This window comes from Nerophis ophidion, linkage group LG04 (assembly GCF_033978795.1).
Source record: "Nerophis ophidion isolate RoL-2023_Sa linkage group LG04, RoL_Noph_v1.0, whole genome shotgun sequence".
Taxonomy (NCBI): domain Eukaryota; kingdom Metazoa; phylum Chordata; class Actinopteri; order Syngnathiformes; family Syngnathidae; genus Nerophis; species Nerophis ophidion.
Window position 1 is genome coordinate 58,437,487 of NC_084614.1, and position 27,937 is coordinate 58,465,423.

Below are 27,937 nucleotides of genomic sequence, written 5' to 3' on the forward strand. Positions count from 1 at the left end.
TGCTCATTGTTTCGTGGAGTGAATACAGTAGAAATCAATTACCATACTAAGTAGTATGTGCGCTATTGTCTATGTTATGTGGACTTAAAACTCTGAAGCGTTTTTTTTTATTGGTGAAATTTTTACTGGGGCACTGCAGATCAACAGTGGGGCACGTGCCCCAGTGAAATATGTCTGGCGACGCCCCTGGTCGTTACCCCCCAGAATCAAATTGAATCGAAGCATGTGGTGCCCAAAGATTCACAGCCCGAGCTACAGTATCTCCCTGACCCACTTCTCAGGAGGACCTAATCTAGAGGGGCTGATGGCGGGGTCCCTCTGAACTGTCACTGGGAGAAAAGAAAATCTCAACAGACTAATTATTATACGAAGCATCGGCAGATTTTTTTTTTTTTTTTTTTTAGATTCTGAAAAGCTACTTCAGATGAAAAACCTCTGAGATACAGTATCCATACAATTTGCTCGCCCCTTCCCTCTCTCGCTGGCACGCCGCCGCCATGGCCGTCAGAGTCAAGTCCCCCAGATGAGTTGTTGACAAGAAAAAGAGAGACGTCGCTTCCAGATGTCGGCGGGCTGAAAGTATATTCTGAAATTTGCACTTTTCTCATTATAAAACTGTGTCGGGCAGAATGAGCAAACACCTGCCAGGATTCTGTACGGATACACGCGCTCCCTGGAGAGATGAAGGGAGCGGATGGGATGGCGAGGATGAGAGGAAAGGGCAAAGGGAAGAAAAAGGTTGTTGTGGGGGGGAACGTGCAAACATGATGCGCTGAAAGTGAGTGAATTTAGACTGCTGGCTGTTTGCTTATGCATGCACACTGTCTTGCATATCAGCTGCATTATGTACACATCCATATTCACACACCTGATGCTTTTAGCCACTCGCGCTTTTTGGGCCCGCTTCAAACTTGGCTTGTTTTGCCCTATTTGGACACAAACAAAAGGAAAAGTGCTGCGAATTTGGAAGATCGTTGGGCAGTTTGGTGGTTTCGTGTTATTGTGCATGGGAGGATAATAGCAAGATCAAGCCCTAGAGCAGGGGTGTCAAACTCAAATACAGTGTGGGCCAAAACATATACTGTAATATTTCATCCAACCATATATTTTCTACCGCTTATTCCCTTTGGGGTCGCGGGGGGCGCTGGTGCCTATTTCAGCTACAATCGGGCGGAAAGCGGGGTACAACCTGGACAAGTCGCCACCTCATCGCAGGGCCAACACAAATAGACAACATTCACACACTAGGGACCATTTAGTGTTGCCAATCAACCAATCCCGAGGTGCATGTCTTTGGAAGTGGGTGGAAGTCAGAGTACGCGGAGGGAACCCACGCATTCACGGGGAAGACATGCAAACTCCACACAGAAAAATACCGAGCCCGGGATTGAACCCTGACTACTCAGGACGTTCGTATTGTGAGGCAGACGCACTAACCCCTCTTCCACCGTGAAGCCCTACTGTAATATTGTACATGGTAATTGGGATTTGTTATATATTGTATATACTATATAAAAATATACTATGATAATATATCAGTATACAATATATACTGTGTATATATAATATGTAAATATTACATACATGTTATATTTGATATTGCTATTACAGTATATTTTTAGTCTACTTTATACCTGCATTATCCTTATTAATATTTATACTCCCAACTGCTGGAACATTTACTTAACACATCATACTTTCAATTTATGGGGACGTTTTACCAACAAAAACACGTGGTTATGCAATGGAATCACCTGTATCCCCAATAGTAGCAAACCTTTACATGGAGGACATGGAAACGAGAACTCTAAGCTCCTTTAATGGAACAGCACCAAGTCATTGGTACAGATATGTGTATCACACACGGGTGAAAATCACAAACCAAGAAGTGCAAATCTTCACCGAGGACATTAACTCAGTGGACAAAAACAAAGTTCACATGTGAGGATGTCAAAGACAGTAAGTTGCCTTTTTTGGACTGTGATGTCTACATTGGAGAAAACAAGGGCCTCCATGTTGGGGCTTACCGAAGGCCAACACATACCGATCATTACCTACTTTTCGACTCACGCCGCCTACTGGACCAAAAACTGGGTGTAATCAGAACCCTACAACACAGGGTTGATAATGTTCCTACCAGCCCACAGGCCAAAGAGAAAGGGCATAGGCATTAAAACCTGGGATTACCCCAGCTGCTCGTCTGAGAAAAGTGTGTCCAGACGCAAAAATATTGTCATTCCATATATATCAGGTCTATCTGAGAAACTCAGAATAATTTTTAACCAACACAACATCCCAGTACACTTCAAACCAGGCAACACCCTGATACAGAGACTAGTGCATCCTAAAGACTGGACACCCCACACCCACAAAAACAATCTGGTGTATGCTATCCAGTGTAATGATGAATTCACTGATTCATATATTGGGGAAACAAAACAACCACTAAGCCGACACATGGTACAGGATAGACGGGAAAACTCTTCAGGCAAAGACTCAGCTGTCGACCTGCACCTCATGTAAAAACAGCACTCCTTTGAGAACAAACATTTACAGATTCTTGACCGGGTGGACGGATGGTACAAAAGAGGAGTGAGGGAAGCCGTCTATGTCAAGGTTGAAAAACCATCCTTGAACAGAGAAGTTGGTCTGCGACACCACACTGAGTAAAGCCAGACAATTTCTTAAACAAATGGTAAAAAAAACAAACTCACATGACTACAGGGCGCCATGTTTGGGACCAACTCTGAAACCGAGTTGTCCATACTCTTGTTGCAGTCCTCCGCACCTTTGGAATCGCAAACACTTCCCGATGCCTAACCGCAACACTTTTTTAGACATATACCATAGGTGTTCAGTCTGATCTAGTCTACAGTTCTAATAAGGAATTAGACCCGACTAAACTATAGACACATTTTCTTCTTGAGAGTGTCGACCAAACACTTGCGTCAAATGATTACTTTACAAAATAACGATGTTTCGTTTTGATTGACCGCTAAAAACAATGGTAAGGGATGGAATTGTACCTCCTGTTGGTTAGAGATGAGCTGTTGTTGCCACCAAGAGGTTAAATGTAACGACTGAACTGAAGCACCTTGTATTCACAACACACAGTCGCTTTCTAGCGAGTGATTCATCAGCTGGCGGAACATCCACCATGAGGATAAAAACACCGCTTCTGATGCTGAAAGCAAACCAGACATATTTGACCTTCTCTCACAGCTCTGACAACAGACCAGTAATATCTGTGTTTGTATGACTTTTTTCACCCCGTGAAAGTTACACCAATAAATACTTTGTGTGTGCTTTTCTGTTGCTGTTTGGCAACACAAAATGTTGTGTTTGCTTTAAGGGCCATTGGAGCTCAGTAAGACAAGTATACTAGTGTGAAATAACATATTTTCTTTATAGTTGAACTGATTTAAAGACAATTAAATATATATACATATATTTAATTATATATATATCTACATATATATATATATATATATATATATATATATATATATATATGTAGATATATATGTATATATGTACGTATATATATATATATATATATATCTATACATATGTATGTATATATATGTATATATATGTGTATATATATATATATATATCTACATATATATATATATATATTCTTTTTTTTTTTTTCCTGTGCGCCGGATTTTGGATGCTGGTGGGCCGTAGTTTGGAGACCCCCGCTCTGAAGTGTGGCTCGTCTTTTCCAAATACGATTCCGATGCACACAATGCTCGCTGCAATATTTGTGACGTGAAAATCAAGGGAAATGGCGGTAATACTTTCAATCTGTGGAAGCGCCTGTTTCACCTAAGATTTTTCTCATGGCTGAAGAGTGCAGATTTTTTGACAGCCAAGTTAGATGTACGGCTCTAGTAGCAAATCGGCTGCAGCCAACAACACGGGGGAGGAAATTATGTTAACATTTGGTGACGATAACAGCGACATAATCATCTTTTATGTCTGCACCAGTTAAACAGTCTACTGTATAAGAATACATTAACTTTGCATTTTAATTTGCAGTCGCTTAACTTGCATAATCAGCTTGGTTTCTTGTACTGTACTTTGTAATGTTAATGTAAAGGTTTTTCTTCACTTTCATTTGTAGTTGAATACTTTACAAAAAAACGTAATTGGTCTTAATTTTTACTCTTTCCTCTTTTGCTCATTTGTTTTTAATTTAGTTGTTCTAAATGCCTATAAAAAACACATATTTTGCAGATGGAAAAAAAAAAGCTGTACATGGAGCCATATTTAATTTTTTTACCGCATCAACGCACACAAACGTAGCAAAAATTGGTACAGTTGAGGACTGGTATCAATTCAAATGTGAAAGGTACCCATCCATAATTTTCAGAGATGTTTTGTAATTTTAATCTGTGATATTTTCCCTTTAAGAAATGCTGGTGCATCAACTGAGGAATATGAGACTGGGGAGATTTTTTTCTCGCTGGCTGAAATATTGTGTAAAGGATTTTATAACATGTTCTGGTCAAGTCCTTAATTACAAGTGGATTAGCAGGCTGAATATTACATTACAATATTCATGTTTCTATACGACTTGTCCTCATTAGTGTCATTGGTAAAACAAAGCCTTTTCCAGCTGCCAACCAAAGGTTTATAATATACAGTGCATCCAGAAGGTATTCACAGTGCTACAATTTTTCCGCATTTTGTTAAGTTACAGCTTTATTGCAAAATGGAATAAAACATTTTTTAGTTCTCAAAATTCTACACGCAATACCCCATAATGACACTGAAATTGTAATTCAATGAAAATCTAAAAAAATCACGTCATACAAGTATTGACAGCCTTTGCGCAATACTTTTTTGATACATCTTTGGCAGTAATTACAGCATCAAGTATGTTTTAATACGATGCCACAAGCTTGGCACACTTATCTTTGGGCAGTTTCGACCATTCCTCTTTGCTACACCTCTCAAGCTCCATCAGGTTGGATGGGAAGCGTTGGTTTTCATCCAGGATGTCTCTGTATATTGCTGCAGTCAGGGAGGTCACCAAGAACCCTAAGGTCACTGTGTCAGAGCTCCAGCATTACTCTGTGTAGAGAGGAGAACCTTCCAGATAGACAATAATCTTTGCAGCAATCCACCAATCAGGCCTTTATGATAGAGTGGCCAGACAGAAACATTTTATTAGTAAAAAAAAAAAATTGCAAACATATGCCTGAAATACTCTGACCATGAGAAATAAAATTCTCTGGTCTGATGAGACAAATATTGAACTCTTTGGCGTGAAGAAACCAGGCACCGCTCATCACCAGGCCCGGTTGTCAGGTTCAAACACTGATGACATCTATTAAACAGATGAGAAGCAAGGAATCATGCAGAGACAGAGTTCAACTTGGCTCAATGAGGAGGCACGTGTTTTGGACTGTATTCTAGTTTCAGATCCAAATTACGTTCAAAAAGTCCAGCCCGAGTGCTTCCTCTATTTATTTGGGAGGTCCCTGTTTACATCACTGAAGCTGTCACTGAGGGAAGGGGGTAATCTCGACAACTCCAGTTAGACAAAATATATGATTATACAAAAATGCAAATGTGTTGACGCTAGTGATATCGCCCTGTCTCTGCTCTGTCTACGTCACGGCGGTGTTCGGCCTTGGCAGTCAGCAGGCCGTTCCCTGTACACAAACACTGATACCAGACTGGCTTGCAATCTTTTGGATTGACAGCTTTGCAAAGACAAAGAAAAATACCACTTCAGCACAATTGACGATAATTATAGCAATGGCCCTTAATCATAAAAGTTGTGTGATAATATATACAGAATTATTCTAACAAAGTGAAGAATGGTGGTGGCAGCATCATGATGTGGGGATGCTTTTTTCAGTGGCAGGAACTGATAGACTAGTAAGGATAGAGGGAAAGATGAATGCAGCAATATACAGAGACATCCTGGATGAAAACCAACGCGTCCCATCCAACCTGATGGAGCTTGAGAGGTTCTGCAGAGAAGAATGGGCGAAACTGCAAAAAGATTGGTGTGCCAAGCTTGTGGCATAGTATTCAAAAAGACTTGAGGCTGTAATTGCTCAACCAAGTATTGAGCAAAGACTGTAAGTAATTTTATGTACATGTGATTTGTTTAGTTTTTGAGTTTTAATACGTTTGCAAAAATAAAAAAAAACTATTTTGAGTACAAAATATGAATTTATTCCATTTTGGAATGAGGCTGTAACATAACAAAATGTGGAAAAAGTGAAGCGCTGTAAATACTTTCCGGAGTCACTGTATGACAATCAGCCCCACTATACGGTAGCACAGATGCACTATTGTTGTGTATGTGAAATTAATTACGCTATGTTGCATATATGACTTTAATGAGAACTCAGTGAGTGGTTTGGAAGTCATGCACATCATGTAGTTTGAGGACAATCAAACATCTTTCAGCAAACCATCTAATCTCAGCCAATCCATTTCACTTCCCTCGTCTTGCCAAAGTCTCATTAGACCTTTTTCTCGGCCTCTTAATGCTGCATTGATTTCCACTACCCTGGTGATGACATCTTCATAGAAGTAAAACTATGTGCCAAAGCAATACCCCTGCATGCCTTTGTCTAACTTTTCTCTCTCGTTTGTGTTTCCGTCCAGCTCTGAGGGACAACAGGATCGAGCTGGTCCGCGCGTCGTTCTCGGAGTTGACCATCAGCATCAACAACGTCACGCTGTCTGACGAGGGCATGTACACCTGTTCCCTTTTCACCATGCCCGTCAGAATTGCCAAAGCTTACCTGACAGTTCTCGGTAAGTATCATCAATGAGTGCTTGTTACTACATTGCATACAGCTTGTATATAAAACAGTGTTGATTTTTTGAATGTTTTTTGAGCTTATTAATCGAAAAAGTTTGGATCCCAATTACCTGCATTGTTAACCGCCTCGTACTAGTAGTTTTTGACCATTTAGAACACACATAGAATGGAAAGACGTGACGGGGAATGGTTGATAAGACTTTATATATGGTTTATAGTAGGGCTGTGAATCTTTGGGTGTCCCACGATTCGATTCAATATCGATTCTTGGGATCACGATTCGATAATATATCGATTTTTTTCGAATCGATTCGATTCTCGATTCAAAAACTAATTTTTTTTCCCTATTTAAAAGGATTCTGTATTCATTCAATACATAGGATTTCAGCAGGATCTACCCCAGTCTGCTGACATGCAAGCAGAGTAGTAGATTTTTGTAAAAAGGTTTTATAATTGTAAATGACAATGTTTTATCAACTGATTGCAATAATGTAAATTTGTTTCAACTATTAAACGAACCAAGAATATGACTTATTTTATCTTTGTGAAAATATTGGACACAGTGTGTTGTCAAGCTTATGAGATGCGATGCAAGTGTAAGCCACTGTGACACTATTGTTCTTTTTTTTAATTTTTATAAATGTCTAATGATAATGTCAATGAGGGATTTTTAATCACTGCTATGCTGAAATTATAACTAATATTGATACTGTTGTTGATGATATTAATTTTTGTTTCAATACTTTTGGTTTGTTCTGTGTCATGTTTGTGTCTCCTCTCAATTGCTCTGTTTATTGCAGTTCTGAGTGTTGCTGGGTAAGGTTTGGTTTTGGAATTGGATTGCATTGTTATGGTATTGCTGTGTAGTGGTTTGTTGGATTGACTAAAAAATAAAAAAAATAAAAATAAATAAATATAAAAAAAACAACAATTTTTTAAAAATTAGAATCGGTTCTGAATCGCACAACATAAACGATTCGATTCATATTTGAATCGATTTTTTCCCCACACCCCTAGTTTATAGGTAGTTTATCCGTTATGCAGTGCTCAATACCGGGGTAGAGCGGAATATACGTTAGGTCACGAAAAAACACAGAGGCTATTTTTATCCCTACAAGCCTGTTTTGCAGGTTTCTCTGTGAAACAGGCTTGCAGGGATGAAATAACATCTGTTTTTTCCTGACCCAACGTGTATTTATTTATATATTTTTTATGTTCCCTCACAATTTTTAGAAACATTTAAAATATGCATAAACTTTGACACAACACAGTGTAGTGTAGTTTCCGAATGGCAGTGGCATCGCCACACCACATTACTTACTCTACCTTGTAGGTTTAAAAAAAAATAAACAAACCTTAAATGAATAAGAAGAATATGTGTTTTTGGGAAAAATACTAAAAAACTGAAGCTGAATAGAAATGCTAACAAGTAGCGCGCCGGCCAGATAGCGTTGATGAACAAAATATTAGACTCATAGGCGCGTATCAGCAGAAATTTACTGAAGAAGGCTGTAAAATTAGCTAAGAAGGTTAGCATACGAACAGTGTCAAGTACCAAATTGTATGACTCTGAGGTGTACGCCTGCAAAATTAGCTAAAAAAGTTAAAATGCTATCTCACAGTTACCGTATTTTTCGGTTTGTAAATTGCAGTTTTTTTCATAGTTTGGCCGGGGGTGCGACATATACTCCGGGGCGACTTATGTGTGAAATTATTAACACATTTTCGTAAAATATTACATAATATTATTTATCTAATTCGCGGAAGAGATGAAGAAAATGTCAGCAATTGTCACACACACATCATCAATCGTCACACACACGTCAACCAATAAGAATTTGGCGAGGGCGGGTCAAGGCAGAAGTGCATTGTGGGTCATGGGATGCTAACTGCTATATGCTACTGCCGTAGCTATTAAAATGGATCATTTCAACGTTGGCGGTAACTTATAAAAACTGAGAAGGGCTGAACAAAAATGGCACCGAAAAGGAAAACATGTACTGCAGATTACAAGCTGGACGTAGTGTAATATGAGGCATAAAATGAAAAGGGGAAGCAGCGCATACCTTTGGAGTTGGCAGAGATGTTTGGAAGCGACATCGTGGAAGAAGATTTCATCGGATTTATCGATTAGGAGTGACAGATTGTTTGGTAAACGTATAGCATGTTCTATATGCTATAGTTATTTGAATGACTCTTACCATAATATGTTACGTTAACATACCAGGCACCTTCTCAGTTGGTTATTTATGCGTCATATAACGTACACTTATTCAGCCTGTTGTTCACTATTCTTTATTTATTTTGAATTGCCTTTCAAATGTCTATTCTTGGTGTTAGATTTTATCAAATAAATTTCCCCAAAAAATGCGACTTCTACTCCAGTGCGACGTATATATGTTTTTTTTCTTCTTTATTATTCATTTTCGGCCGGTGCGACGTATACTCCGGAGCGACATCTAATCCGGAAAATATGGTATATTAATATATTTATGTAAGCATTTAAGATAGCTAGCGATTAGCACTCTCGTTGCTACCTCGCGATTTGCTGCACTAAACCATAATATTTGAATATCTAAGTATTGCAGAGTAACAACTTGTCTTTAGGACCAGTTTCATTTAAAGCACACTTTTATATAAGATATAAATGTAAGGGTCCCTGCTTCGTCTCGCTGTCAATTTGGGGGCCTTTGGCCTGTAGAACGCTGAAGGGTTGGGCACAGGTGTCAACCTCAAGGCCCGGGGACCAGATCTGGCTCACCACGTCATTTTATATGGCCTGCAAACGCTTGGATATAATATATATTAAACATATTATACATACAATGGATTAACTCACTGAAATATAAAGACAACATAACATACATCCATAAACATGGATGCATATGCAAAAGTGCAATATATTTATTTGTACAGTAATGTATTTATTTATATTTTCACCTTGTTGCTCTTTTATCCTGCACTACAACGAGCTAATGTAACAATATTTTGTTCTTACATGTACTGTAAAGTTCAAATTTGAATGAAAATAAAGGAAGTCTAAGTCTATGTATCAGTGCTTTATCTATTTTTTTACTAATTGTATTCATTCTTTCCATTATGACGGTGGTTCTCAACCTTTTTTCAGTGATGTACCCACTGTGAAATTTTTTTTTAATTCAAGTACCCCGTAATCAGAGCAAAGCGTTTTTGGTTGAAAAAAAGAGATAAAGAAGTAAAATACAGCACTATGTCATCAGTTTCTGATGTATTAAATTGTATAACAGTGCAAAATATTGCTCATTTGTAGTGGTCTTTCTTGAAAAATTTGGAAAAAAATATATAAAAAATACTAAAAACTTGTTAAAAAAATAACATGTTATTCAATTATAAATTAAGATTCCTACACATAGAAGTAATCGTCAACTTAATCTTTGGGGATTGTAATAGAGATCCATCAGGATTCATGAACTTAATTGTAAACATTTCTTCACAAAAAAATACATCATTTAACATCAATATTTATGGAACATGTCCACAAAAAAATCTAGCTGTCAACACTGAATATTGCATTGTTGCATTTCTTTTCACAGTTTATGAACTTACATTCATATTTTGTTGAATTATTATTCAATAAATATATTTATAAAGGATTTTGGAATTGTTGCTATTTTTAGAATATTTTTGAAAAATCTCACATACCCCTTGGCATACCTTCAAGTACCCCCAGGGGTACGCGTACCCCCATTTGAGAACCACTGCATTATGACACCAAAATGTATGTACTGCATTAAATTACATATATTTTCAACTTCAACATTATCCAATTTTGCAACAAAAAATATTATACTTTCCAAACAATTTGTTTGTTAGAATAAAAATAAATACCAAAATTCATATGCTTGATTTATTAATTCTAAGCAAGTTATCCATCAATTGGTATACTTAAAAAAATCACATTAGATTTAATGGTAAGATTGACTGTGTGTTTTACAGCATATTACTGTAAATAAAATGTTTTAATACAATTCAGTCAACTGAGCTGAATTTACCATCAACACTATGGTTGGTGTTTTTACCATGCATTCATGCAAATGGAAAAACAGTACCTAATTTTTTTTTATTTTTTTTTTTCTCGGTAAAACAACTGGAAGTCGTTGTGTCCTTGGGCAGGACACTTCACCCTTGTCCCCGGTGCCGCTCACACTGGTGAATGAATGATGAATGAATGATTGGTGGTGGTTGGAGGGGCCGTAGGCGCAAACTGGCCGCCACGCTTCCGTCAGTCTACCCCAGGGCAGCTGTGGCTACAGATGTAGCTTACCACCACTAGGTGTGAATGAATGATGGGTTCCAACTTGTCTGTGGGCGCTTTGAGTATCCAACAATAGAAAAGCGCTATATAAATCTAATCCATTATTATTATTATTAGCTCTGTTGCCAAAATTAAGTGAAACCGTGGTACTGTTTTTCCATTTACGGTATTATGTTGTAAAAATCCACATAGATTTTACAGTAAAATTCTGGCGGCTAAGCGCAACTGTTTTTCCATTTACCGTAATATATTATCAGGGGGAAAAAAATAAAAAACTAAGATTATAAAATTCTGGTGACTTTTTTTTTACAGCGTAATTAAAATATATATATAATAATCAAATGCTTTGGCAAATTAATACATTATTCTCTGTTACAAGCAAAGTGGCCCTCAATGAAGACCAGTCTGACACCCCTGAGTTAGGACATTTTTATTTACAAGTAAAATGGATTCAATATTTGGAAAAGGCATTCAAAAATGGTCGGCTGTAAAATATATACTTCATTATGTTACTGATAGTGTAGTGATGAACTCAAATCTCCCTCTTAAGGACTGAATAACATTTTGAACAGTTGTGATTGGCTCCAGCTTTCTATCAGCCCTGATTTAGGATACGCTGTATTAGAAAGGAGAGATGGATGGACACTTCATTACATGTGTTGATTGATATAATAATCGCCTGTAGTCAGGTTGCTGTGCATCATTATATACTTATTATATACGCGTTCCAGCCAAATCAACATGATCTTTTTGCATAAATCATATGAGAACAAGCAGATCAAGTTAATTTACCGCTGGATGGAGACAAGACAACGCTCGTCGGAGCTACAGAGCGTGCTAATGTGTGGAGTCAGTCACTTAAATGAAGTGGAAAAGAAGTGACGGATATTCACTGTGATTGTCAGGGCCCAGGGAAGACACTCGTGTGGTCTTTGATTGACGGTTGAAGCAAATGTCCGACGCAGCAAAATGCTGATAGTGTTTATGCAAAGGAGCAAAGGTAAATGGTTTTCAAATATGTTTGCATGGCATCGACACTTTCTCTTCGTGTTTGTTTGTAGTGATGACAAACACGCTTTCTCTGTCAAACTGCGATGCTGCGCCCCCTCCCCACGCTCAGCCATTTTACTAATGTTTGTGATCATCATCCTGCACAAACATTGTCTCATTTCTCGCCACTCGCCTTATTATCTCGCCAATTAGTTTCTGCTAATGTTAATAGATGTGCCTGTGCACTCCAGGCCCATTAGCTGACTCTTTCTCTCTCTGTTAACAAGCACTCCTAGAATTACCGAAATTAAATACGATTGCTCCGCGGGAATAGCGAGAAAAATATTTTTGCAACACTGAGCATCACTTAATGGTGCACACAAATGTTTTAAGACTAAAGAGGTCTTGTAATTTAGACTCCAACACACAATCTAACCTTGATTATGGGTCTCTAGAAATATTTTTTAACATGACGAAATTAAAATGGCTTTCTTCTCATCATACATGCTTTAGAACAGGGGTCACCAACGCGGTGCCCGCAGGCACCAGGTAGCCCATAAGGACCAGATGAGTCGCCCGCTGGCCTGTTCTAAAAATAGCTCAAATAGCAGCACTTACCAGTGAGCTGCCTCTATTTTTTTTACATTTTATTTATTTACTAGCAAGCTGGTCTCGCTTTGCTCGACATTTTTAATTCTAAGAGAGACAAAACTCAAATAGAATTCGAAAATCTAAGAAAATATTTTAAAGACTTGGTCTTCACTTGTTTAAATAAATTCATTTATTTTTTACTTTGCTTCTTATAACTTTCAAAAAGACAATTTTAGAGAAAAAATACAACCTTAAAAATTATTTTAGGATTTTTAAACACATATGCCTTTTTACCTTTTAAATTCCTTCATCTTCTTTCCTGTTAATTTAAATCAACGTTCAAGTGTTGTTGTTTTTTATTATTGTAAAGAATAATAAATACATTTTAATTTAATTCTTTATTTTAGCTTCTGTTTTTTTGACAAAGAATATTTGTGAAATATTTCTTCAAACCTATTATGATTAAAATTCGAAAAAAATTATTCTGGCAAAGCTAGAAAATCTGTAGAATCAAATTGAAATCTTGTTTCAAAGTCTTTTGAATTGCTTTTAAAACTTTTGTTCTGGAAAATTTAGAAGAAAAAATGATTTGTCTTTGTTAGAAATATAGCTTGGTCCAATTTGTTATATATTCTAACAAAGTGCAGATTGGATTTTAACCTATTTAAAACATGTCATCAAAATTCTAAAGTTAATCTTAAACTGGAAAAATTACTAATGATGTTCGATAAATTATTTTTTAATTTTTTTCAAAAAGATTCGAATTAGCTAGTTTTTGTATTCATTTTTTTCTGTTGAATTTTGAATTTTAAAGAGTTGAAATTGAAGATAAACTCAACCCGTCATGTTTGGAGGAAGAAGAATACTGAGTTGCATCTCAAGAACACCATACCTACTGTGAAGCATGGGGGTGGAAACATCATGCTTTGGGGCTGTTTTTCTGCTAAGGGGACAGGACGATTGATCCGTGTTAAGGAAAGAATGAATGGGGCCATGTATCGTGAGATTTTGAGCCAAAACCTCCTTCCATCAGTGAGAGCTTTGAATGGTTGACCAAATACTTATTTTTCACCATAATTTACAAATAAATTCTTTAAAATTCCTACAATGTGAATTCCTGGATTTTTTTTCACATTCTGTCTCTCACAGTTGAAGTGTACCCATGATGAAAATTACAGACCTCTGTCATCATTTTAAGTGGGAGAACTTGCACAATCGGTGGCTGACTAAATACTTTTTTGCCCCACTGTACATTGATTGATTGATTGATTGATTGATTGATTGATTGAAACTTTTATTAGTATATTGCACAGTTCAGTACATATTCTGTAAAATTGACCACTAAAGGGTAACACCCGAATAAGTTCTTCAACTTGTTTAAGTCGGGGTCCACGTTAATCAACTCATGGTAAACATCTTGTGAGACAATGTCGGCCAACCCCGGACGCTAGCTCAGCTGTTCTGGCGATGAAATTCTCGCCATTTCCACTGGAATAAACAGATGAGAAGGGGTACCACTTGCTTATACGGCGTCAAACAGGTCCTACTAATTGTGAGTACAAATATTACACTTTTTCACTTTTAATGTTTTTTTTGCAATTATTTATTTGGGTAGAGGGACTATTTCTATTCAATTTAGTTTAAAGGTTTGGTAACACTTTAGTATGCCCTCTTTAGTATGCCCACAACTCTGCTGTGGTCGGACAGGACACTGATCGCTGACTTTGGGGAGTGGTCTCAGGCGAACCATCTGGTCCTTAATATGGACAAGACCAAGGAGCTGGCCATTGACTTCAAGAAGAGAATGACCCCGGTGGAGCCCATCGAGATCCAGGGCCGGGAGGCGGCAGTAGTGGGGCAGTACAAGTACCTGGGAGTCCACTTGAACAGCAGACTGGACCGGAAGGACAACTGCAAAGCTGTTTACAAGAAGGGCATCAGCAGACACTTTTTCCTGAGGAAGTTTAGGTCCTTTAATGTGTGCAGCAAGCTGTTGGAGATCTTTTATCAGTTAGTTGTGGCCAGTGCCCTGTACTTTGCTGTGGTTTGTTCTTTCAGTAGCACCAGCAAAAGGGACTCAAACCGGATTCACAAACTGATCCGGAAATCTGGCCAAATTATTGGCAAGCAGTTGGAGGCATTAGTATCAGTGAGGGACAGGAGGACACTGGACAAACTGTTGGCCATCATGGACAATCCTGCCCACCCATTCTACAAGACAATTGAGGGACAGTGGAGCTCTTACAACAGGCTCCTTCTGCTTTGTTCACAGTGTTCGATTCAAGAACTCCTTCATTCCGCACTCCATCCAGCTGTTTAATCACTGGCCATACAGCAATAGATGATTTCTGTCTATTACCTGACACCTTCTATGTTAGCTACTTCTCTTTGTTTTTAAAGTTTATTTTCTGATGTATTTACTCTCTATTTTGTGCTGCAGCTGTCACATTTACTGTAATATTGTACATGGTAATTGTTATACAGTATATTGTATATATGATATACACATTATATAATACAATATATCAGTATATGTAGTATACTGTACATATATTATGTAAACATTAAGTATATATGTTATATTTTATATCGCTATATGTAGTCTATTTATACCTGTATTGTCCTTTTCCTCATTGTAACTGAGCCACTGTGTTTTCCTTGTGGATCATTGAAGTTTGTCTTAGTCTAAGTATGGGGAACATATTCTTAAGTAACAAAGACTTATTTTAGAGTTATTTGGTCATTAGGGGAACATATAAGGGTTTGGTTTAGGGTTACTAATAAACGATAATTTTGAGATTATTGAGGTTGTACAAACCCCGTTTCTATATGAGTTGGGAAATTGAATTAGATGTAAATATAAACGGAATACAATAATTTGCAAATCATTTTCAACCCATATTCAGTTGAATATGCTACAAAGAAAACATATTTGATGTTCAAACTGATAAACATTGTTTTTTATGCAAATAATCATTAACTTTGGAATTTAATGACAGCAATACGTGACAAAGAAGTTGGGAAAGGTGGCAATGAATACTGATTAAGTTGAGGAATGCTCATCATACACTTATATGGAACATCCCACAGGTGTGCAGGCTAATTGGGAACAGGTGGGTGCCATGATTGGGTATAAAAGCAGCTTCCATGAAATGCTAAGTCATTCACAAACAAGGATGGGGTGAGGGTCACCACTTTGTAAGTAAATTGTCGAACAGTTTTAGAACAACATTTCTCGACAAGCTATTGCAAGGAATTTAGGGATTTTACCATCTACGGTCCGGAAGATCATCAAAAAGTTCAGAGAATCTGGAGAAATCACTGCACGTAAGCGATGACATTACGGACTTTTGATCCCTCAGGCGGTATAGCATCAAAAACCGACATCAGTGTGTAAAGGATATCACCACATAGGCTCAGGAACACTTCATAAAACCAATGTCAGTAACTACAGTTGGTCGTTTCATCTTTAAGTGCAAGTTAAAACTCTACTATGCAAAGTCAAACCCATTTATCAACAATATCCTAAAACACCGCGGCTTGGCTGGGCAAAGTGGAAAGGTGTTTTGTGGTCTGACGAGTCCACATTTCAAATTATATTTGGAAACGGAGGACGTGGTGTCCTCCAGAACAAGGAGGAAAATAACCATTCGGATCGTTATAGGCGCAAAGTTCAAAAGCTAGCATCTGTGACGGTATGGGAGTGTATTAGTGCCCAAGGCATGGGTAACTTACACATCTGTGAAGGCACCATTAATGCTGAAAGGTCCATACAGGTTTTGGATTAACATATGTTGTCATCCAAGCAACATTAATCATGGCCAATCAAGCCCCTGCTTATTTCAGCAAGACAAGTGTTACAACAGCGTGGCTTTGTAAAAAAAGAGTGTGGGTACTTTCCTGGCCCGCCTGCAGTCCAGACCTGTCTCCCATTGAAAATAAGTGGCACATTATGAAGAATAAAATTCCCCGGACTGTTGAACGACTGAAACTCTACATCAAACCAGAATGGGAAAGAATTCCACTTTCAAAGCTTCAACAATTAGTTTCCTCAGTTCCCAAACGTTTATTGAGCGTTGTCAAAAGAAAAGGTGATGTAACACAGTGGTGAACATGTCCTTTCCCAACTACTTTGGCATGTGTTGCAGCCATGAAATTCTAAGTTAATTATTATTTGCAAAAAAAAAAAGTTTGAGTTTGAACATTAAATTTTTTGTCTTTGTAGTGCATTCAATTGAATATGGGTTGAAAAGGATTTGCAAATCATTGTACTCCGTTTATATTGACATCTAACACAATTTCCCAACTCATATGGAACCGTTATAATAAGCACTTGCAGAATGAGGCATTAATAAGTACTTAATAATGACTCATTAAGAGCCAGTATGTTACTAATTTGCATGTTAATAAGGAACCAATTAATGGTGAATATGTTACCCATACTAAAGTGTTACCAAAAAGTTAATTTGTTAATTTGTTTTTTTAACCCTCTGACGGTAACACATTCTTCTTTTTACCATTCTTATCTTCCAGAAATAGTTTTTAAAAAAAAGCCAAAGAAAAACTAAACACACAATTTACTTTTGTGCAACATATTTTTACCAAACATTCTGCTCAAATTGGGACCAGTAGGACCTGGGACTAAGATATGTGACTTTGACATATAACAGAAGAAAAGACTGAAGCCCCAACTGAAGAGCGAGGAGCTGAAAGACGTGGGCGGATGAGACAGACAAGGCCAGACCGGAGTCCATGTCACTGACTGACGGAGCTTTCAGTCGCTCAGCTCGCGGGCTGACTTATTGCTGGGTGACAAGGGCAGACGCACTCAAAGCAGTCATTACAGGAAGGTCTCGTAATCAACATCTTCTCCACAAGCACACTGTCTACTCTGTCACGCATCGCTGACGCATTTCCAACCCTCAAGTCAAGTGAAACTTCTCCAGCTAAGACTTAAGAAATGCATCTATACAATGTGTCGCTTTGACGGAGAAGTGTTCAAAGTCTGGCCCCAGGATCAGAACCTGATGAAAGAAGATGAGGGCCCACAGTGGGAAAAAAAAAAAATCGAAACGTTGAATGTAAATGTCAGTCTGGTGTTAATGTATTCTGTCCATCCTCTAGGTGTCCCGGAGAAGCCTGAAATCGACGGCCTTACTAAGCCCGCCATGGAGGGGGACGACATCACTCTGACCTGCATGACTCATGGCAGCAAGCCTGCCGCCAACCTGCGCTGGTTCAGGAATGAAAAGGAGGTCAAAGGTGCGTAACGGGACGCCACGTTTTAAATCATGCTGGAATACAGGTGCGGGTTTTAGCGTTGAAGAAGGGCTTAGCTCCGATGAGTGAAGGATTCTTTAGCATGTGCAGGAGATTGTTACTCAGTCGTGCGGAAAGCATCAGCATTCTCCCGCTCCACTTAAGTCTGTCACAGCTCGCCTTCATCCAAGCAACCCTGAAATGGAAGCGTTCCATTCCAGGTCAAATCTTGCCTTGCACGTGTACTGACGTCATCTCACAGGGGACCTGTTATGAAAAATTAAAGTTTCTTACCTTTTGGTACCTGTTTTCGTGTATTTGGGCTCTGCATAAGTCTTGGAAATTTGAAATCAAACCATGGAGGCATGGTGGAGATATTTAGAAATGATCTTGCCCTCCTTCCAAGAAACGAGCCATTTGGAATTCGCCCCAACTATACCCCTTTTCCCAATTGTGACATGAGCAGATATCTCCATATATGGTAGAAATGTATCCGAAGTGCTTTGCCGGATGCTACCATCGTAGTATGCGCCATAGTCAATGATCTCCTTTTTTTCCTTCTAGCCTCTTGTTGTGGGGAAGACGTGTTATCTTCCACTGTTGAAATTTCTAATACAAAGTGGCATATAGTTGGGACTTATAATTGTCAGTAGACTCAATATGGAAGTGCTAAAAACTACAACATGGATGATGGGGGAAGATACTCTCAAATTGGAGCCACGTAAATATGTATAAATACATATATTTTTTTATCTCCGGATGGATTATGATTAATTCTTCATCTAAACCATAGGTGTCAAACTCTGGCCCGCGTTCATTTGGCCCTTGAGGCAATATCAAATTAACACTAGAGCTGGCCCGCCGGTGTTATACAGCGGTGCCGCTGTAACACCGCATTCACCGATTTCCTGGGAGATTCTCGAATTTCAGTGCCCCTCCCAAAAATCTCCCGGTGCAACCATTCTCCCGAATTACACCCGGACAACAATATTGGGGGTGTGCCTTAAAGGCACTGCCTTTAGCGTCCCCTACAAACTGTTGTCAACTCTGTTTTTCCTCCTCACAAACAGCGTGCCGTCCCGGTCACGTAATATATGTGGCTTCTACACACATGTAAGTAAATGCAAGGCATACTTGATCAACAGCATACAGGTCACACTGAGGGTGGCCATATAAACAACTTTAACACTGTTACAAATATGCGCCACACTGTGAACCCACACCAAACAAGGATGACCAACACATTTCGGGAGAACATCCGCACCGTAACACAACATAAACACAACAGAACAAATATCCAGAACCTCTTGCAGCACTAACCCTTCCGGACCTCTACAATATACACCCCCTCCCCGCTACCAACAAACCCCGCACCCCTAACCCCACCCACCTGAGCCCCGACATTAACTGGGCAGTAAAAAGGCGTGAATGGTTGATTTATTCATTATTTTATTTTCAAATGTATTAGCCTCTGGAAAAAGTTATTGTTAATATTTACCTCAGAAGGCTGAAAATACAAAAGAGGCATTCAATTTTTATTTAAATTTGATTTGATATGCCATTGATAATTTTTAATTATTATTATTATTATTTTAAACTCAATTTTGCATGTCACTATAAAGTTATATAAGCCTTGCTTGTTCAATATTCAATGAAAAACTTGTTTGGGTCCCTATTGAAAGATTAATTTGTTCAACCTCGGCCCGCGGCTTTGTTTAGTTTTAAATTTTGGCCCACTCTGTATTTGAGTTTGACACCTCTGATCCAAACGGATTGTTTAATTTTCATAGTTTGTGTTTCTTGTTAAGAACTTCGCAATACTGCTACATGATGCATAGGTTTTCACTAAAGCTGGATCTGTTTAGCGCTATGCTTCTAAAGCTTGTAGCTCATCCTCTTTATATTCAGGCTCAAAAATATAAGGTATAGGGCAGGGATAGCCAAACTATAATGTTGAAAGAGCCGTATTGGGCCAAAAATACAAAAAATGTTCTGTATGGAGCCGCAAAAAATTAAAAGTCTTATATAAGTCCACATCTTGGACCATGTCATATTCTAGTTTTGTTTCTGTTTTATTATCATCCTGTGTTGCATTCAACGTCTTTGGATCCTGGTGGCACTTCCTGTTTGGTTTTCTGTTGTCAGGGTAACTCATTCAGTGTCACTTCCTGTTTGTCGTCACGCACCTGACTTGATTAGTTATCTCCTTATTTAAGACCGCCCTTGTTTTACATTCCGTTTCGGACTATAGTTTGCTACACGCAACAAGTGACATCGCTCTTCCCGCATTGTGGTAACTATCTTGTTTTCACCCATTAGCTTCCATGCTATTTTGTTTGTTTACTTGTCCCTAGTTTACATACTAGCGCTTTCTGTTCATTCTAACTTCCACACTAGTTCTGTTTGTTTTGTCTGTAGTACCTATTTGCCAGTATTTCTGTTAATAGTCTGTTATTATCTCTGCTGCACCACGAGAACGCAAACACACGCCACGATGCCACTCAGACGTCACAATAAGGACATTCTTTAATGCTACGGTATGTAAAAAAAAAAAAAAGTATTTTTTAAGTGTGGAAATTTAGTGTGAGAAGTGTTACATTTAGATAAATAAATGATAAATGGGTTGTACTTGTATAGCGCTTTTCTACCTTCAAGGTACTCAAAGCGCTTTGACACTACTTCCACATTTACCCATTCACACACACATTCACACACTGATGGAGGGAGCTGCCATGCAAGGCGCTAACCAGCACCCATCAGGAGCAAGGGTGAAGTGTCTTGCTTAAGGACACAACGGACGTGACGAGGTTGGTACTAGGTGGGGATTGAACCAGGGACCCTCGGGTCGCCATCCGTAGGCGATTGTACTGCATAAAACTTCATGGTGATGCATTTAAAAAACTAACTATCATCTCCGGTAAAACCGCTTTGCATTATTCCGTCTCTGCTCCAGCGGCTGTCACTTCCTATCAGAGTCAAGCATAGATGTTCATCACAGAGACCCTCTGGAGGGCTTGCTCCGTTTTTCCCACCGTGTCAAAACAATACGACTGCGCCTTGTAGATTATAAAGGCGTTTTCTAGTCTGTTGCCATGGGAGATCTTTGTCTCTCTGTCAGTGTCTGCCACTACACACGGTCTCTCCCCTGCGTCCCCGGAGATTAAGTTTAGCCTGCCATCCCGACCGAGGGCGTCGCAGGGTTCAGATGAGCATGGAGATAGGATCTAATCAATATGTTGGCTTCAAGCAAACATCATTACACATTTCCACTGAATCAACCCGTTTGTAGGCGTTTAGCCTGTTGCATTTTGTGCATTTTATGCTTTCTATAGCTCATAAGTTGCAATTTGGCAACGTTGTAAGGGCTTGCTCTCCAGATTTGAATTATGCTTAGTATGAAAAGTAAGATTAAAACCCTCTTAAATGTTGTGTGCATGCAATTTTAAAAATGATTCATGTTTAATTTATAAGTGGTTTTAAAATATACCCCTTTGGCATTTTGTGTGGCAAAATATAATGATTAGCACATTAACACTTTAAACATTCTCATTAAAGTAAAATTTTAATACGTCTGCTGATTTTCGTGAAAAAGTATGATTGCCATTGCCGCTCAATTGCCTATCAATGCCGATCACAGAGGCAGATTCCCTTTGGGTGACAGTGTTGCCACAGTTACCTTGAAAAACTTAAATTAATGACTACTGATTTCTCCTTTAGAAAGTAACGTAGTTACTTTACTGATTAGTGTATTTTAAAAGTAACTACCATATTTTTCGGACTTTAAGTCGCAGTCTTCTCCACAGTCCAGCGGGGGGTGAGACCCGGCCAAGCCCAAAAAAATATATATATATATATATATATATATACATATATTTTTTTTTTAATTTAATTTTTTTTTTTTTTTTTTTTTTTTTAATTTATTTATTCATTTATTTTTAATAGTTTGGGCAAGTCTCACCCCCGGCCAAACTACGAAAAAAAAACGCGACTTATAGTCCGAAAAATACGGTAAGTTAGATTACGAGTTACTTTATTAGTAACATTCAGCAATGCAGCTTCCGACATTACCCCCACCGCCTCAACATAAAAATGACAAGCGGTTTTTGCCAATAATCACTTTATTTAACATCGAACGCCTCCCTAGGGAGGTGTTTAGGGCACGTCCAACCGGTACGAGGCCACGGGGAAGACCCAGGACACGTTGGGAAGACTATGTCTCCCGGCTGGCCTGGGAACGCCTTGGGATCCCCCGGGAAGAGCTAGACGAAGTGGCTGGGGAGAGGGAAGTCTGGGTTTCCCTGCTTAGGCTGTTGCCCCCGCGACCCGACCTCAGATAAGTGGAAGAAGATGGATGGATGGATGGATGGATGGATTAACATCAACAGCTGCACTTAATATAAATACTTGTTTTACACACAAAAAACAATAATAATGACAGTCTTTCTTTAATGGACATAAATACTTGTTTTATCTATCGTATTGTTCGAGATGTCCGAAAATGCATAGTAAAGAAGGAAAAAAACATACATATGTCACACTGGAGTATAAGTCGCATTTTGAGGGGAAATTTATTTGATAAAATCCAACACCATGAATAGACTTTTGAAAGGCAATTTAAAATAAATAAAGAATAGTGAACAACAGGCTGAATAAGTGTACGTTATATGACGCATAAATAACCAACTGAGAAGGTGCCTGGTATGTTAACGTAACATATTATGGTAAGAGTCATTCAAATAACTATAACATATAGAACATGCTATACGTTTACCAAACAATCTGTCACTACTCATCGATAAATCCGATGAAATCTTCTTCCTCGATGTCGCTTTTAAACATCTCTGCCGAACTCCAAAGGTATGCGCCGCTTCCTCTTGTTGTTTTCTGCTGCATATTTCACTACGTCCAGTTTGTAATCTGCAGTACATGATTTTCTTTCCGGTGCCATTTTTGTTCAGCCCTTCTCAGTTTTTATAAGTTACCGGCAACGTTGAAATGATCAATTTTAATAGCTACGGCAGTAGCATATAGCATATAGCAGTTAGCATCCCATGACCCACAATGCACTTCTGCCATGACCCTCCCCCGCCGAATTCTTATTGCTTGACGTGTGTGTGACGATTGCTGACATTTTCTTCGTCTCTTCCGCGAATAAGCTAAATAATATCATTTAATATTTTACGGTAATGTGTTAATAATTTCACACATAAGTCACTCTGGAGTATATGTTGCACCCCTGGCCAAACTATGAAAAAAACTGCGATTTATAATCCCAAAAATACGGTATTTATTTTAAAAAAAAAAACATGTTCTTTACGGCAGTTGACATCGATTCTTTGTTTTATATAAAATATTTTATTTTTACCTGACTGTTAATACTGCAATGGCAAAACCTACAAATATAAATGTAACTCTTAAATTATGTTTAACTTTTCCTATGAACACTGAACCTGTTAGCTCTAATTATTCTATTGTTATAATCAAGTTATTAGTCAAACAGTGGCGTGGGGCGAGTAAACAAAAGCCTCTCAAACCTCTTGTCAGAAAGTCTATTCCTCATTCAGTGCGGCCTTCCGGTTGCTCTCCATCTGTGCATACTCCATCTCCAGGTAAGACGAAAAGGATGTTCTGTGAGGCAAGTCCGTCTTGATCGTAGCGAGGATCTTGATTATAATGACACCAAACGATGGCAAGTCAACTGTGCTTAAGGGCAGCATTTCCTCGACAACATACTGCCCGACCAACTTCTTTAACTCCAAATAATGACTGTATTTCCAATTTGAAAACACGCTTCTTTCTCTGCCCTCCATTGTTGTTTACTTCGGTGTCGCACACGTGTGTCATCCTCATGCTAAAAACGTGAATTGTCGCTTATGTGACGTCACTTTCCAAGACGGCAAGAAGAAATACAATTTCTTTCTACGAGGGAAAATAAAAAAATAGTAACGCACAGTGGCTTGGATTAAGTAAACTTTAATCTGACTATTGGTTTGGAAATAGTAACGCGATTTGTCGTCAATGAAAAAAGACGTCGTATTAGACCAGCGCCTTACTAACTATCGCGCTACCAGAATTAGTGGTGGCTGATCAGTTTTTTTGTGGCTAGACGCTAATGATGTGTCTCCATACGCAGTGTGGAGCCACTCCCCTAATGACATAATAATCACCCCCGTTACGGAAAATAAACTGCATTTCTTAGTATCTCAAGTATCGTTATCATTTAATGTTATCACTGGAGGATCAGGCTAAGGTTACACAGCGAGAGCAAGCCAAGAGCATGCATGTTAATAGCTAAGCTAACCGTTAAGCTATCTTTTAAAAGAACACAAGAAATAAGTACTTCGGAAACTTTAAGAAGTGTAGATGGAACCACGTTCCAGCATAAAGCAAGCAGATAATAACAGGAAATTGACACGTTTAGAACAGACCTATTAAAGCGGTGGGAAGCGGGCCGAATCTTTATATTTTGCCCAAATAGCCCTGATGAAGCCATTTAAACTGAGGTTGCTCATGTATGCAGCACTCCCGCCATACCACAGGGGGCAGTAGTGAGGCATATAATTCACAGTGAAGCAACAGTAGGGTGTGTAGAAGAAGACTACTCATTCAAACCAAAGTGGCACCATGGACCCTAAAATAAAATGAAAAGAATTTGCGAAAATCTGACTTTTGACAGTGACGAGACAATAAAGTATGAATGTTCGGCCCTGAGCCAATGCTGGAGTCATTGTTTCCTGTTGGAACTTTTAAGCGACGGACACAGTGTTCCAGACAAGAAGCTACAACGGTAGAAATCCACACGTGTAAGCTTCATTACGAAACTTGGTCAGATCTTTGTAAGTAGTTATTGTGTATATTGTGTATATTTAGCTAGTTTTGTATTGAAATTGCTGACTTTGTGATGTATTTGTGGTAGTGTTGTTTTTTTCGGCTGAATAACTCCATGGCGATAAAAGCTTGTTTAAAACATGTGGCGCTAAATTTGACCTGTCGAGGACTATAATGGCACACCTTAGGTTTAATTGTGATGAGTCACATTCATAGTGTGCGATGATTGCTGTGGATGTTGTTTAATTTATACAGTATATGCTACACTACAGTATATATACACTACATGTCTAGCTGCACAAGCTGGAAACGTGGAGCAAGGCAGAATAATGACATTATTGACAGTGCTGCGTGAAAGCATCTGCTTCATCTTACCCCTTTTCAAGCCTTGCATAAATGTCTCTGCCACAATGTAAAAAAAAAAAAAAAAATGTGTTGTACTGTGCAGGTTTGAAATAAATACTTCAATTCAATTCAAAGCCGATATGTTTAGATAGATTAGATTAGATAGTACTTTATTTATTCCGTCAGGAGAGTTCCTTCAGGAAAATTAAAATTTTCAGCACAATCCCATTCAAGTTTAGACAAACATTACAGGGAGACAGAACAGGATCGCTGACGGGTCTGCCGGCTTGCAGAGCCCCTTACAAAAAAGATGAGATAAAGGTAAACAAAGAGGGGGCGTGGGGGTGAGGGGGGGGGGATAGAAGATTAAAATAAAATAAAAAAATCGGTCTTAGCCTGGGCCCTGGAGAGGAGGTGCAGACTGAGGCCAAGGGAAAAAAAAAAAAAAAAACTCATAGCCATGGTACACATCCCTCTTCCATGTGTGTAAGAGGGAAACATCAAACATCAAAGAACACAGAGGACATTAAAGACATTAAAGCAGCAGATACAACCAGACACTTCTACATACAGCTATGAATAAAAAGTAAAAGAAACATATCCACTGTGGTGGCCTCTGTGGTGTTCCACGCCATCGTCCGCTGGGGTGGAGGGAGCATGGCCAGAGACAGGAACAGACCCAACAAAGCAACCAAGACAGCCGACTCCACTTTCGGCCAGTGTCCAGTCCGCATGGACGAGCGAGGATACGTCCAAGGAGACTGAGGTGTCAGACACCTGCTCACCCAGCCAAGACACCACGAAGCCTCTCCGTCCCAGCGCTCAGTGCTAGCTCCTTTGCAATTACTTTACTTTGCAATTAAGTAAACAAGGTCTTAAAATAATATAACTTGCGGACGCACTGTTTGATGGAACATCCACATTTCCGGCCCCTGAGCCCTGGGGCTTTTGAAACTGTGGCCCTCTTCAATATGTAGTTGAATAGCCCTGGTCTAGAGAGAGGACTGTTGGTGCATTAGCATTGTCAAAGCCAGAAGTACATGACACGTAGGAGGGCAGATCGATACATACATTGGTGGCGTCGATACCAAGGGTAATGGTATCAGCATAGGGTAGATACCAGAATGATTAAGTCAATATTTGTATTTTATTTTTAATGTATTTATTTTTGTTGGTTAAAATTTACAAATTTGGGGAATAATTCCCTGTCCACAGGAGGACTCCTAGGGCCAAAAAAAGGATTTAAATGAGTAGCAGATAGTAGTTTTTGCTTTTGTTTCATTTTTGTATACTGTTGACTTTATTATGCTGAAAATATTGTATGTAATAAAAGGGATTAGGAACTAGTTTAAATAGTGTGTTGATATTGATATTGTAAAACTGTCAACAGCATTAAAATATGGTCAGGAATAATCAAAATAATTCACAGCAACTCTGTGCTTAATCGTATTTTTATTTTTTTTATTCTTTTTTTAACAAATGTCATTTGACAGGGGCTTCAGGGTGGCAGAGGGGTTAGTGCGTCTGCCTCACAATACGAAGGTCCTGCAGTCCTGGGTTCAATCCCAGGCTCGGGATCTTTCTGTGTGGAGTTTGCATGTTCTCCCCGTGAATGCGTGGGTTCCCTCCGGGTACTCCGGCTTCCTCCCACCTCCAAAGACATGCACCTGGGGATAGGTTGATTGGCAACACTAAATTGGCCCTAGTGTGTGAATGTGAGTGTGAATGTTGTCTGTCTATCTGTGTTGGCCCTGCGATGAGGTGGCGACTTGTCCAAGGTGTACACCGCCTTCCGCCCGATTGTAGCTGAGATAGGCGCCAGCGCCCCCCGCGACCCCAAAAGGGAATATGCGGTAGGAAATGGATGGATGGATGGATGTCTTTTGACAGCACCAAAAAAATTAAAAATAAACCAAAAAAAAAAACACAAATTGGGTTTCTCCACAAGGAGGTTTAATGAGCTGAAATCTTGCAAAATTTTACACATGAAGAACTTTAAGTTTTATTTGACTTTTATGGAGTTTGTGCGTAAATTTAATATCTTGTGAGAACACATTGACCATATTTCTCAAATACTCTACCTTTCTTTTTAAAAAAAAAAAAAAAATCAGCATACTACGTAATTCCCAGAGTGCTTTCACACTTATTACACTTACCTCCATGGGTGATTATTACATTTCCCAATGTTCCCCGGCAGGGAGAAGAGTTTCTAATAAACCATATGGGAAACGCAGCCAGCACCTCATTTTCTTTCAAATTACCACGGAAGGTTAACAAATTCAGAGACTTTTCTTAAGAAAGGTCAGATGCCATTAACTGTTCCTGTAGCGTTTTTTTTTTTTTTTTAAATCGGCATCTACTGTGTATTAATATATTCTCCTTTGTGACAGCCTATCTTGGTGTAAATGTGTTTTGCACTCCTCCGCCACCCCTTTTCCCAAAACACTTTTCACAGCTTTCAAAACAGGAAGCATTTTTAAACAAGAGCATCAATAACATGTCGCTTTCTGCTTGTGAAAGAAATGCTCGCCCACCGACAGCAGAAAGCACCTTGAGACTTTACACAAATGTCAGATTAGAGCAGATTGCTGTCAGCCCCGCTATTGGAGTCGTCAAGAATTTCGATCCTGGTGATGTTTCATCCGCCGTTTGAAAAGCTCTCGGGGTGTCGGCCATCACGCTGGTGCGCCAGCTCAGCCTGCTATCTGGCACGGGGGCTTCCCGGGGTCCCGATAAGACGGCAGATAGGATCAAATCAATGCTTGTTTTCCACACAGTTTTAAGCCCACGTCACTGCGAATTTCCATTTAATGACTTGTGCCAGGGACACGATA

At 38.9% G+C, this 27,937-nt stretch overlaps 1 protein-coding gene across 4 annotated transcripts in view; it reads left to right on the forward strand.

Annotated features, from left to right (window-relative positions):
* Positions 1-27,937, forward strand: part of cadm2a (cell adhesion molecule 2a) — a 602,573-nt gene that overhangs the window by 479,901 nt on the left and 94,735 nt on the right. For all 4 annotated transcript variants that reach the window (XM_061898582.1, XM_061898583.1, XM_061898585.1 and 1 more), the window contains 2 exons: positions 6,637-6,789; positions 17,796-17,933. In XM_061898582.1, coding sequence (XP_061754566.1) covers positions 6,637-6,789; positions 17,796-17,933 — 291 coding nt within the window. The remainder of the gene's footprint in view (positions 1-6,636; positions 6,790-17,795; positions 17,934-27,937) is intronic.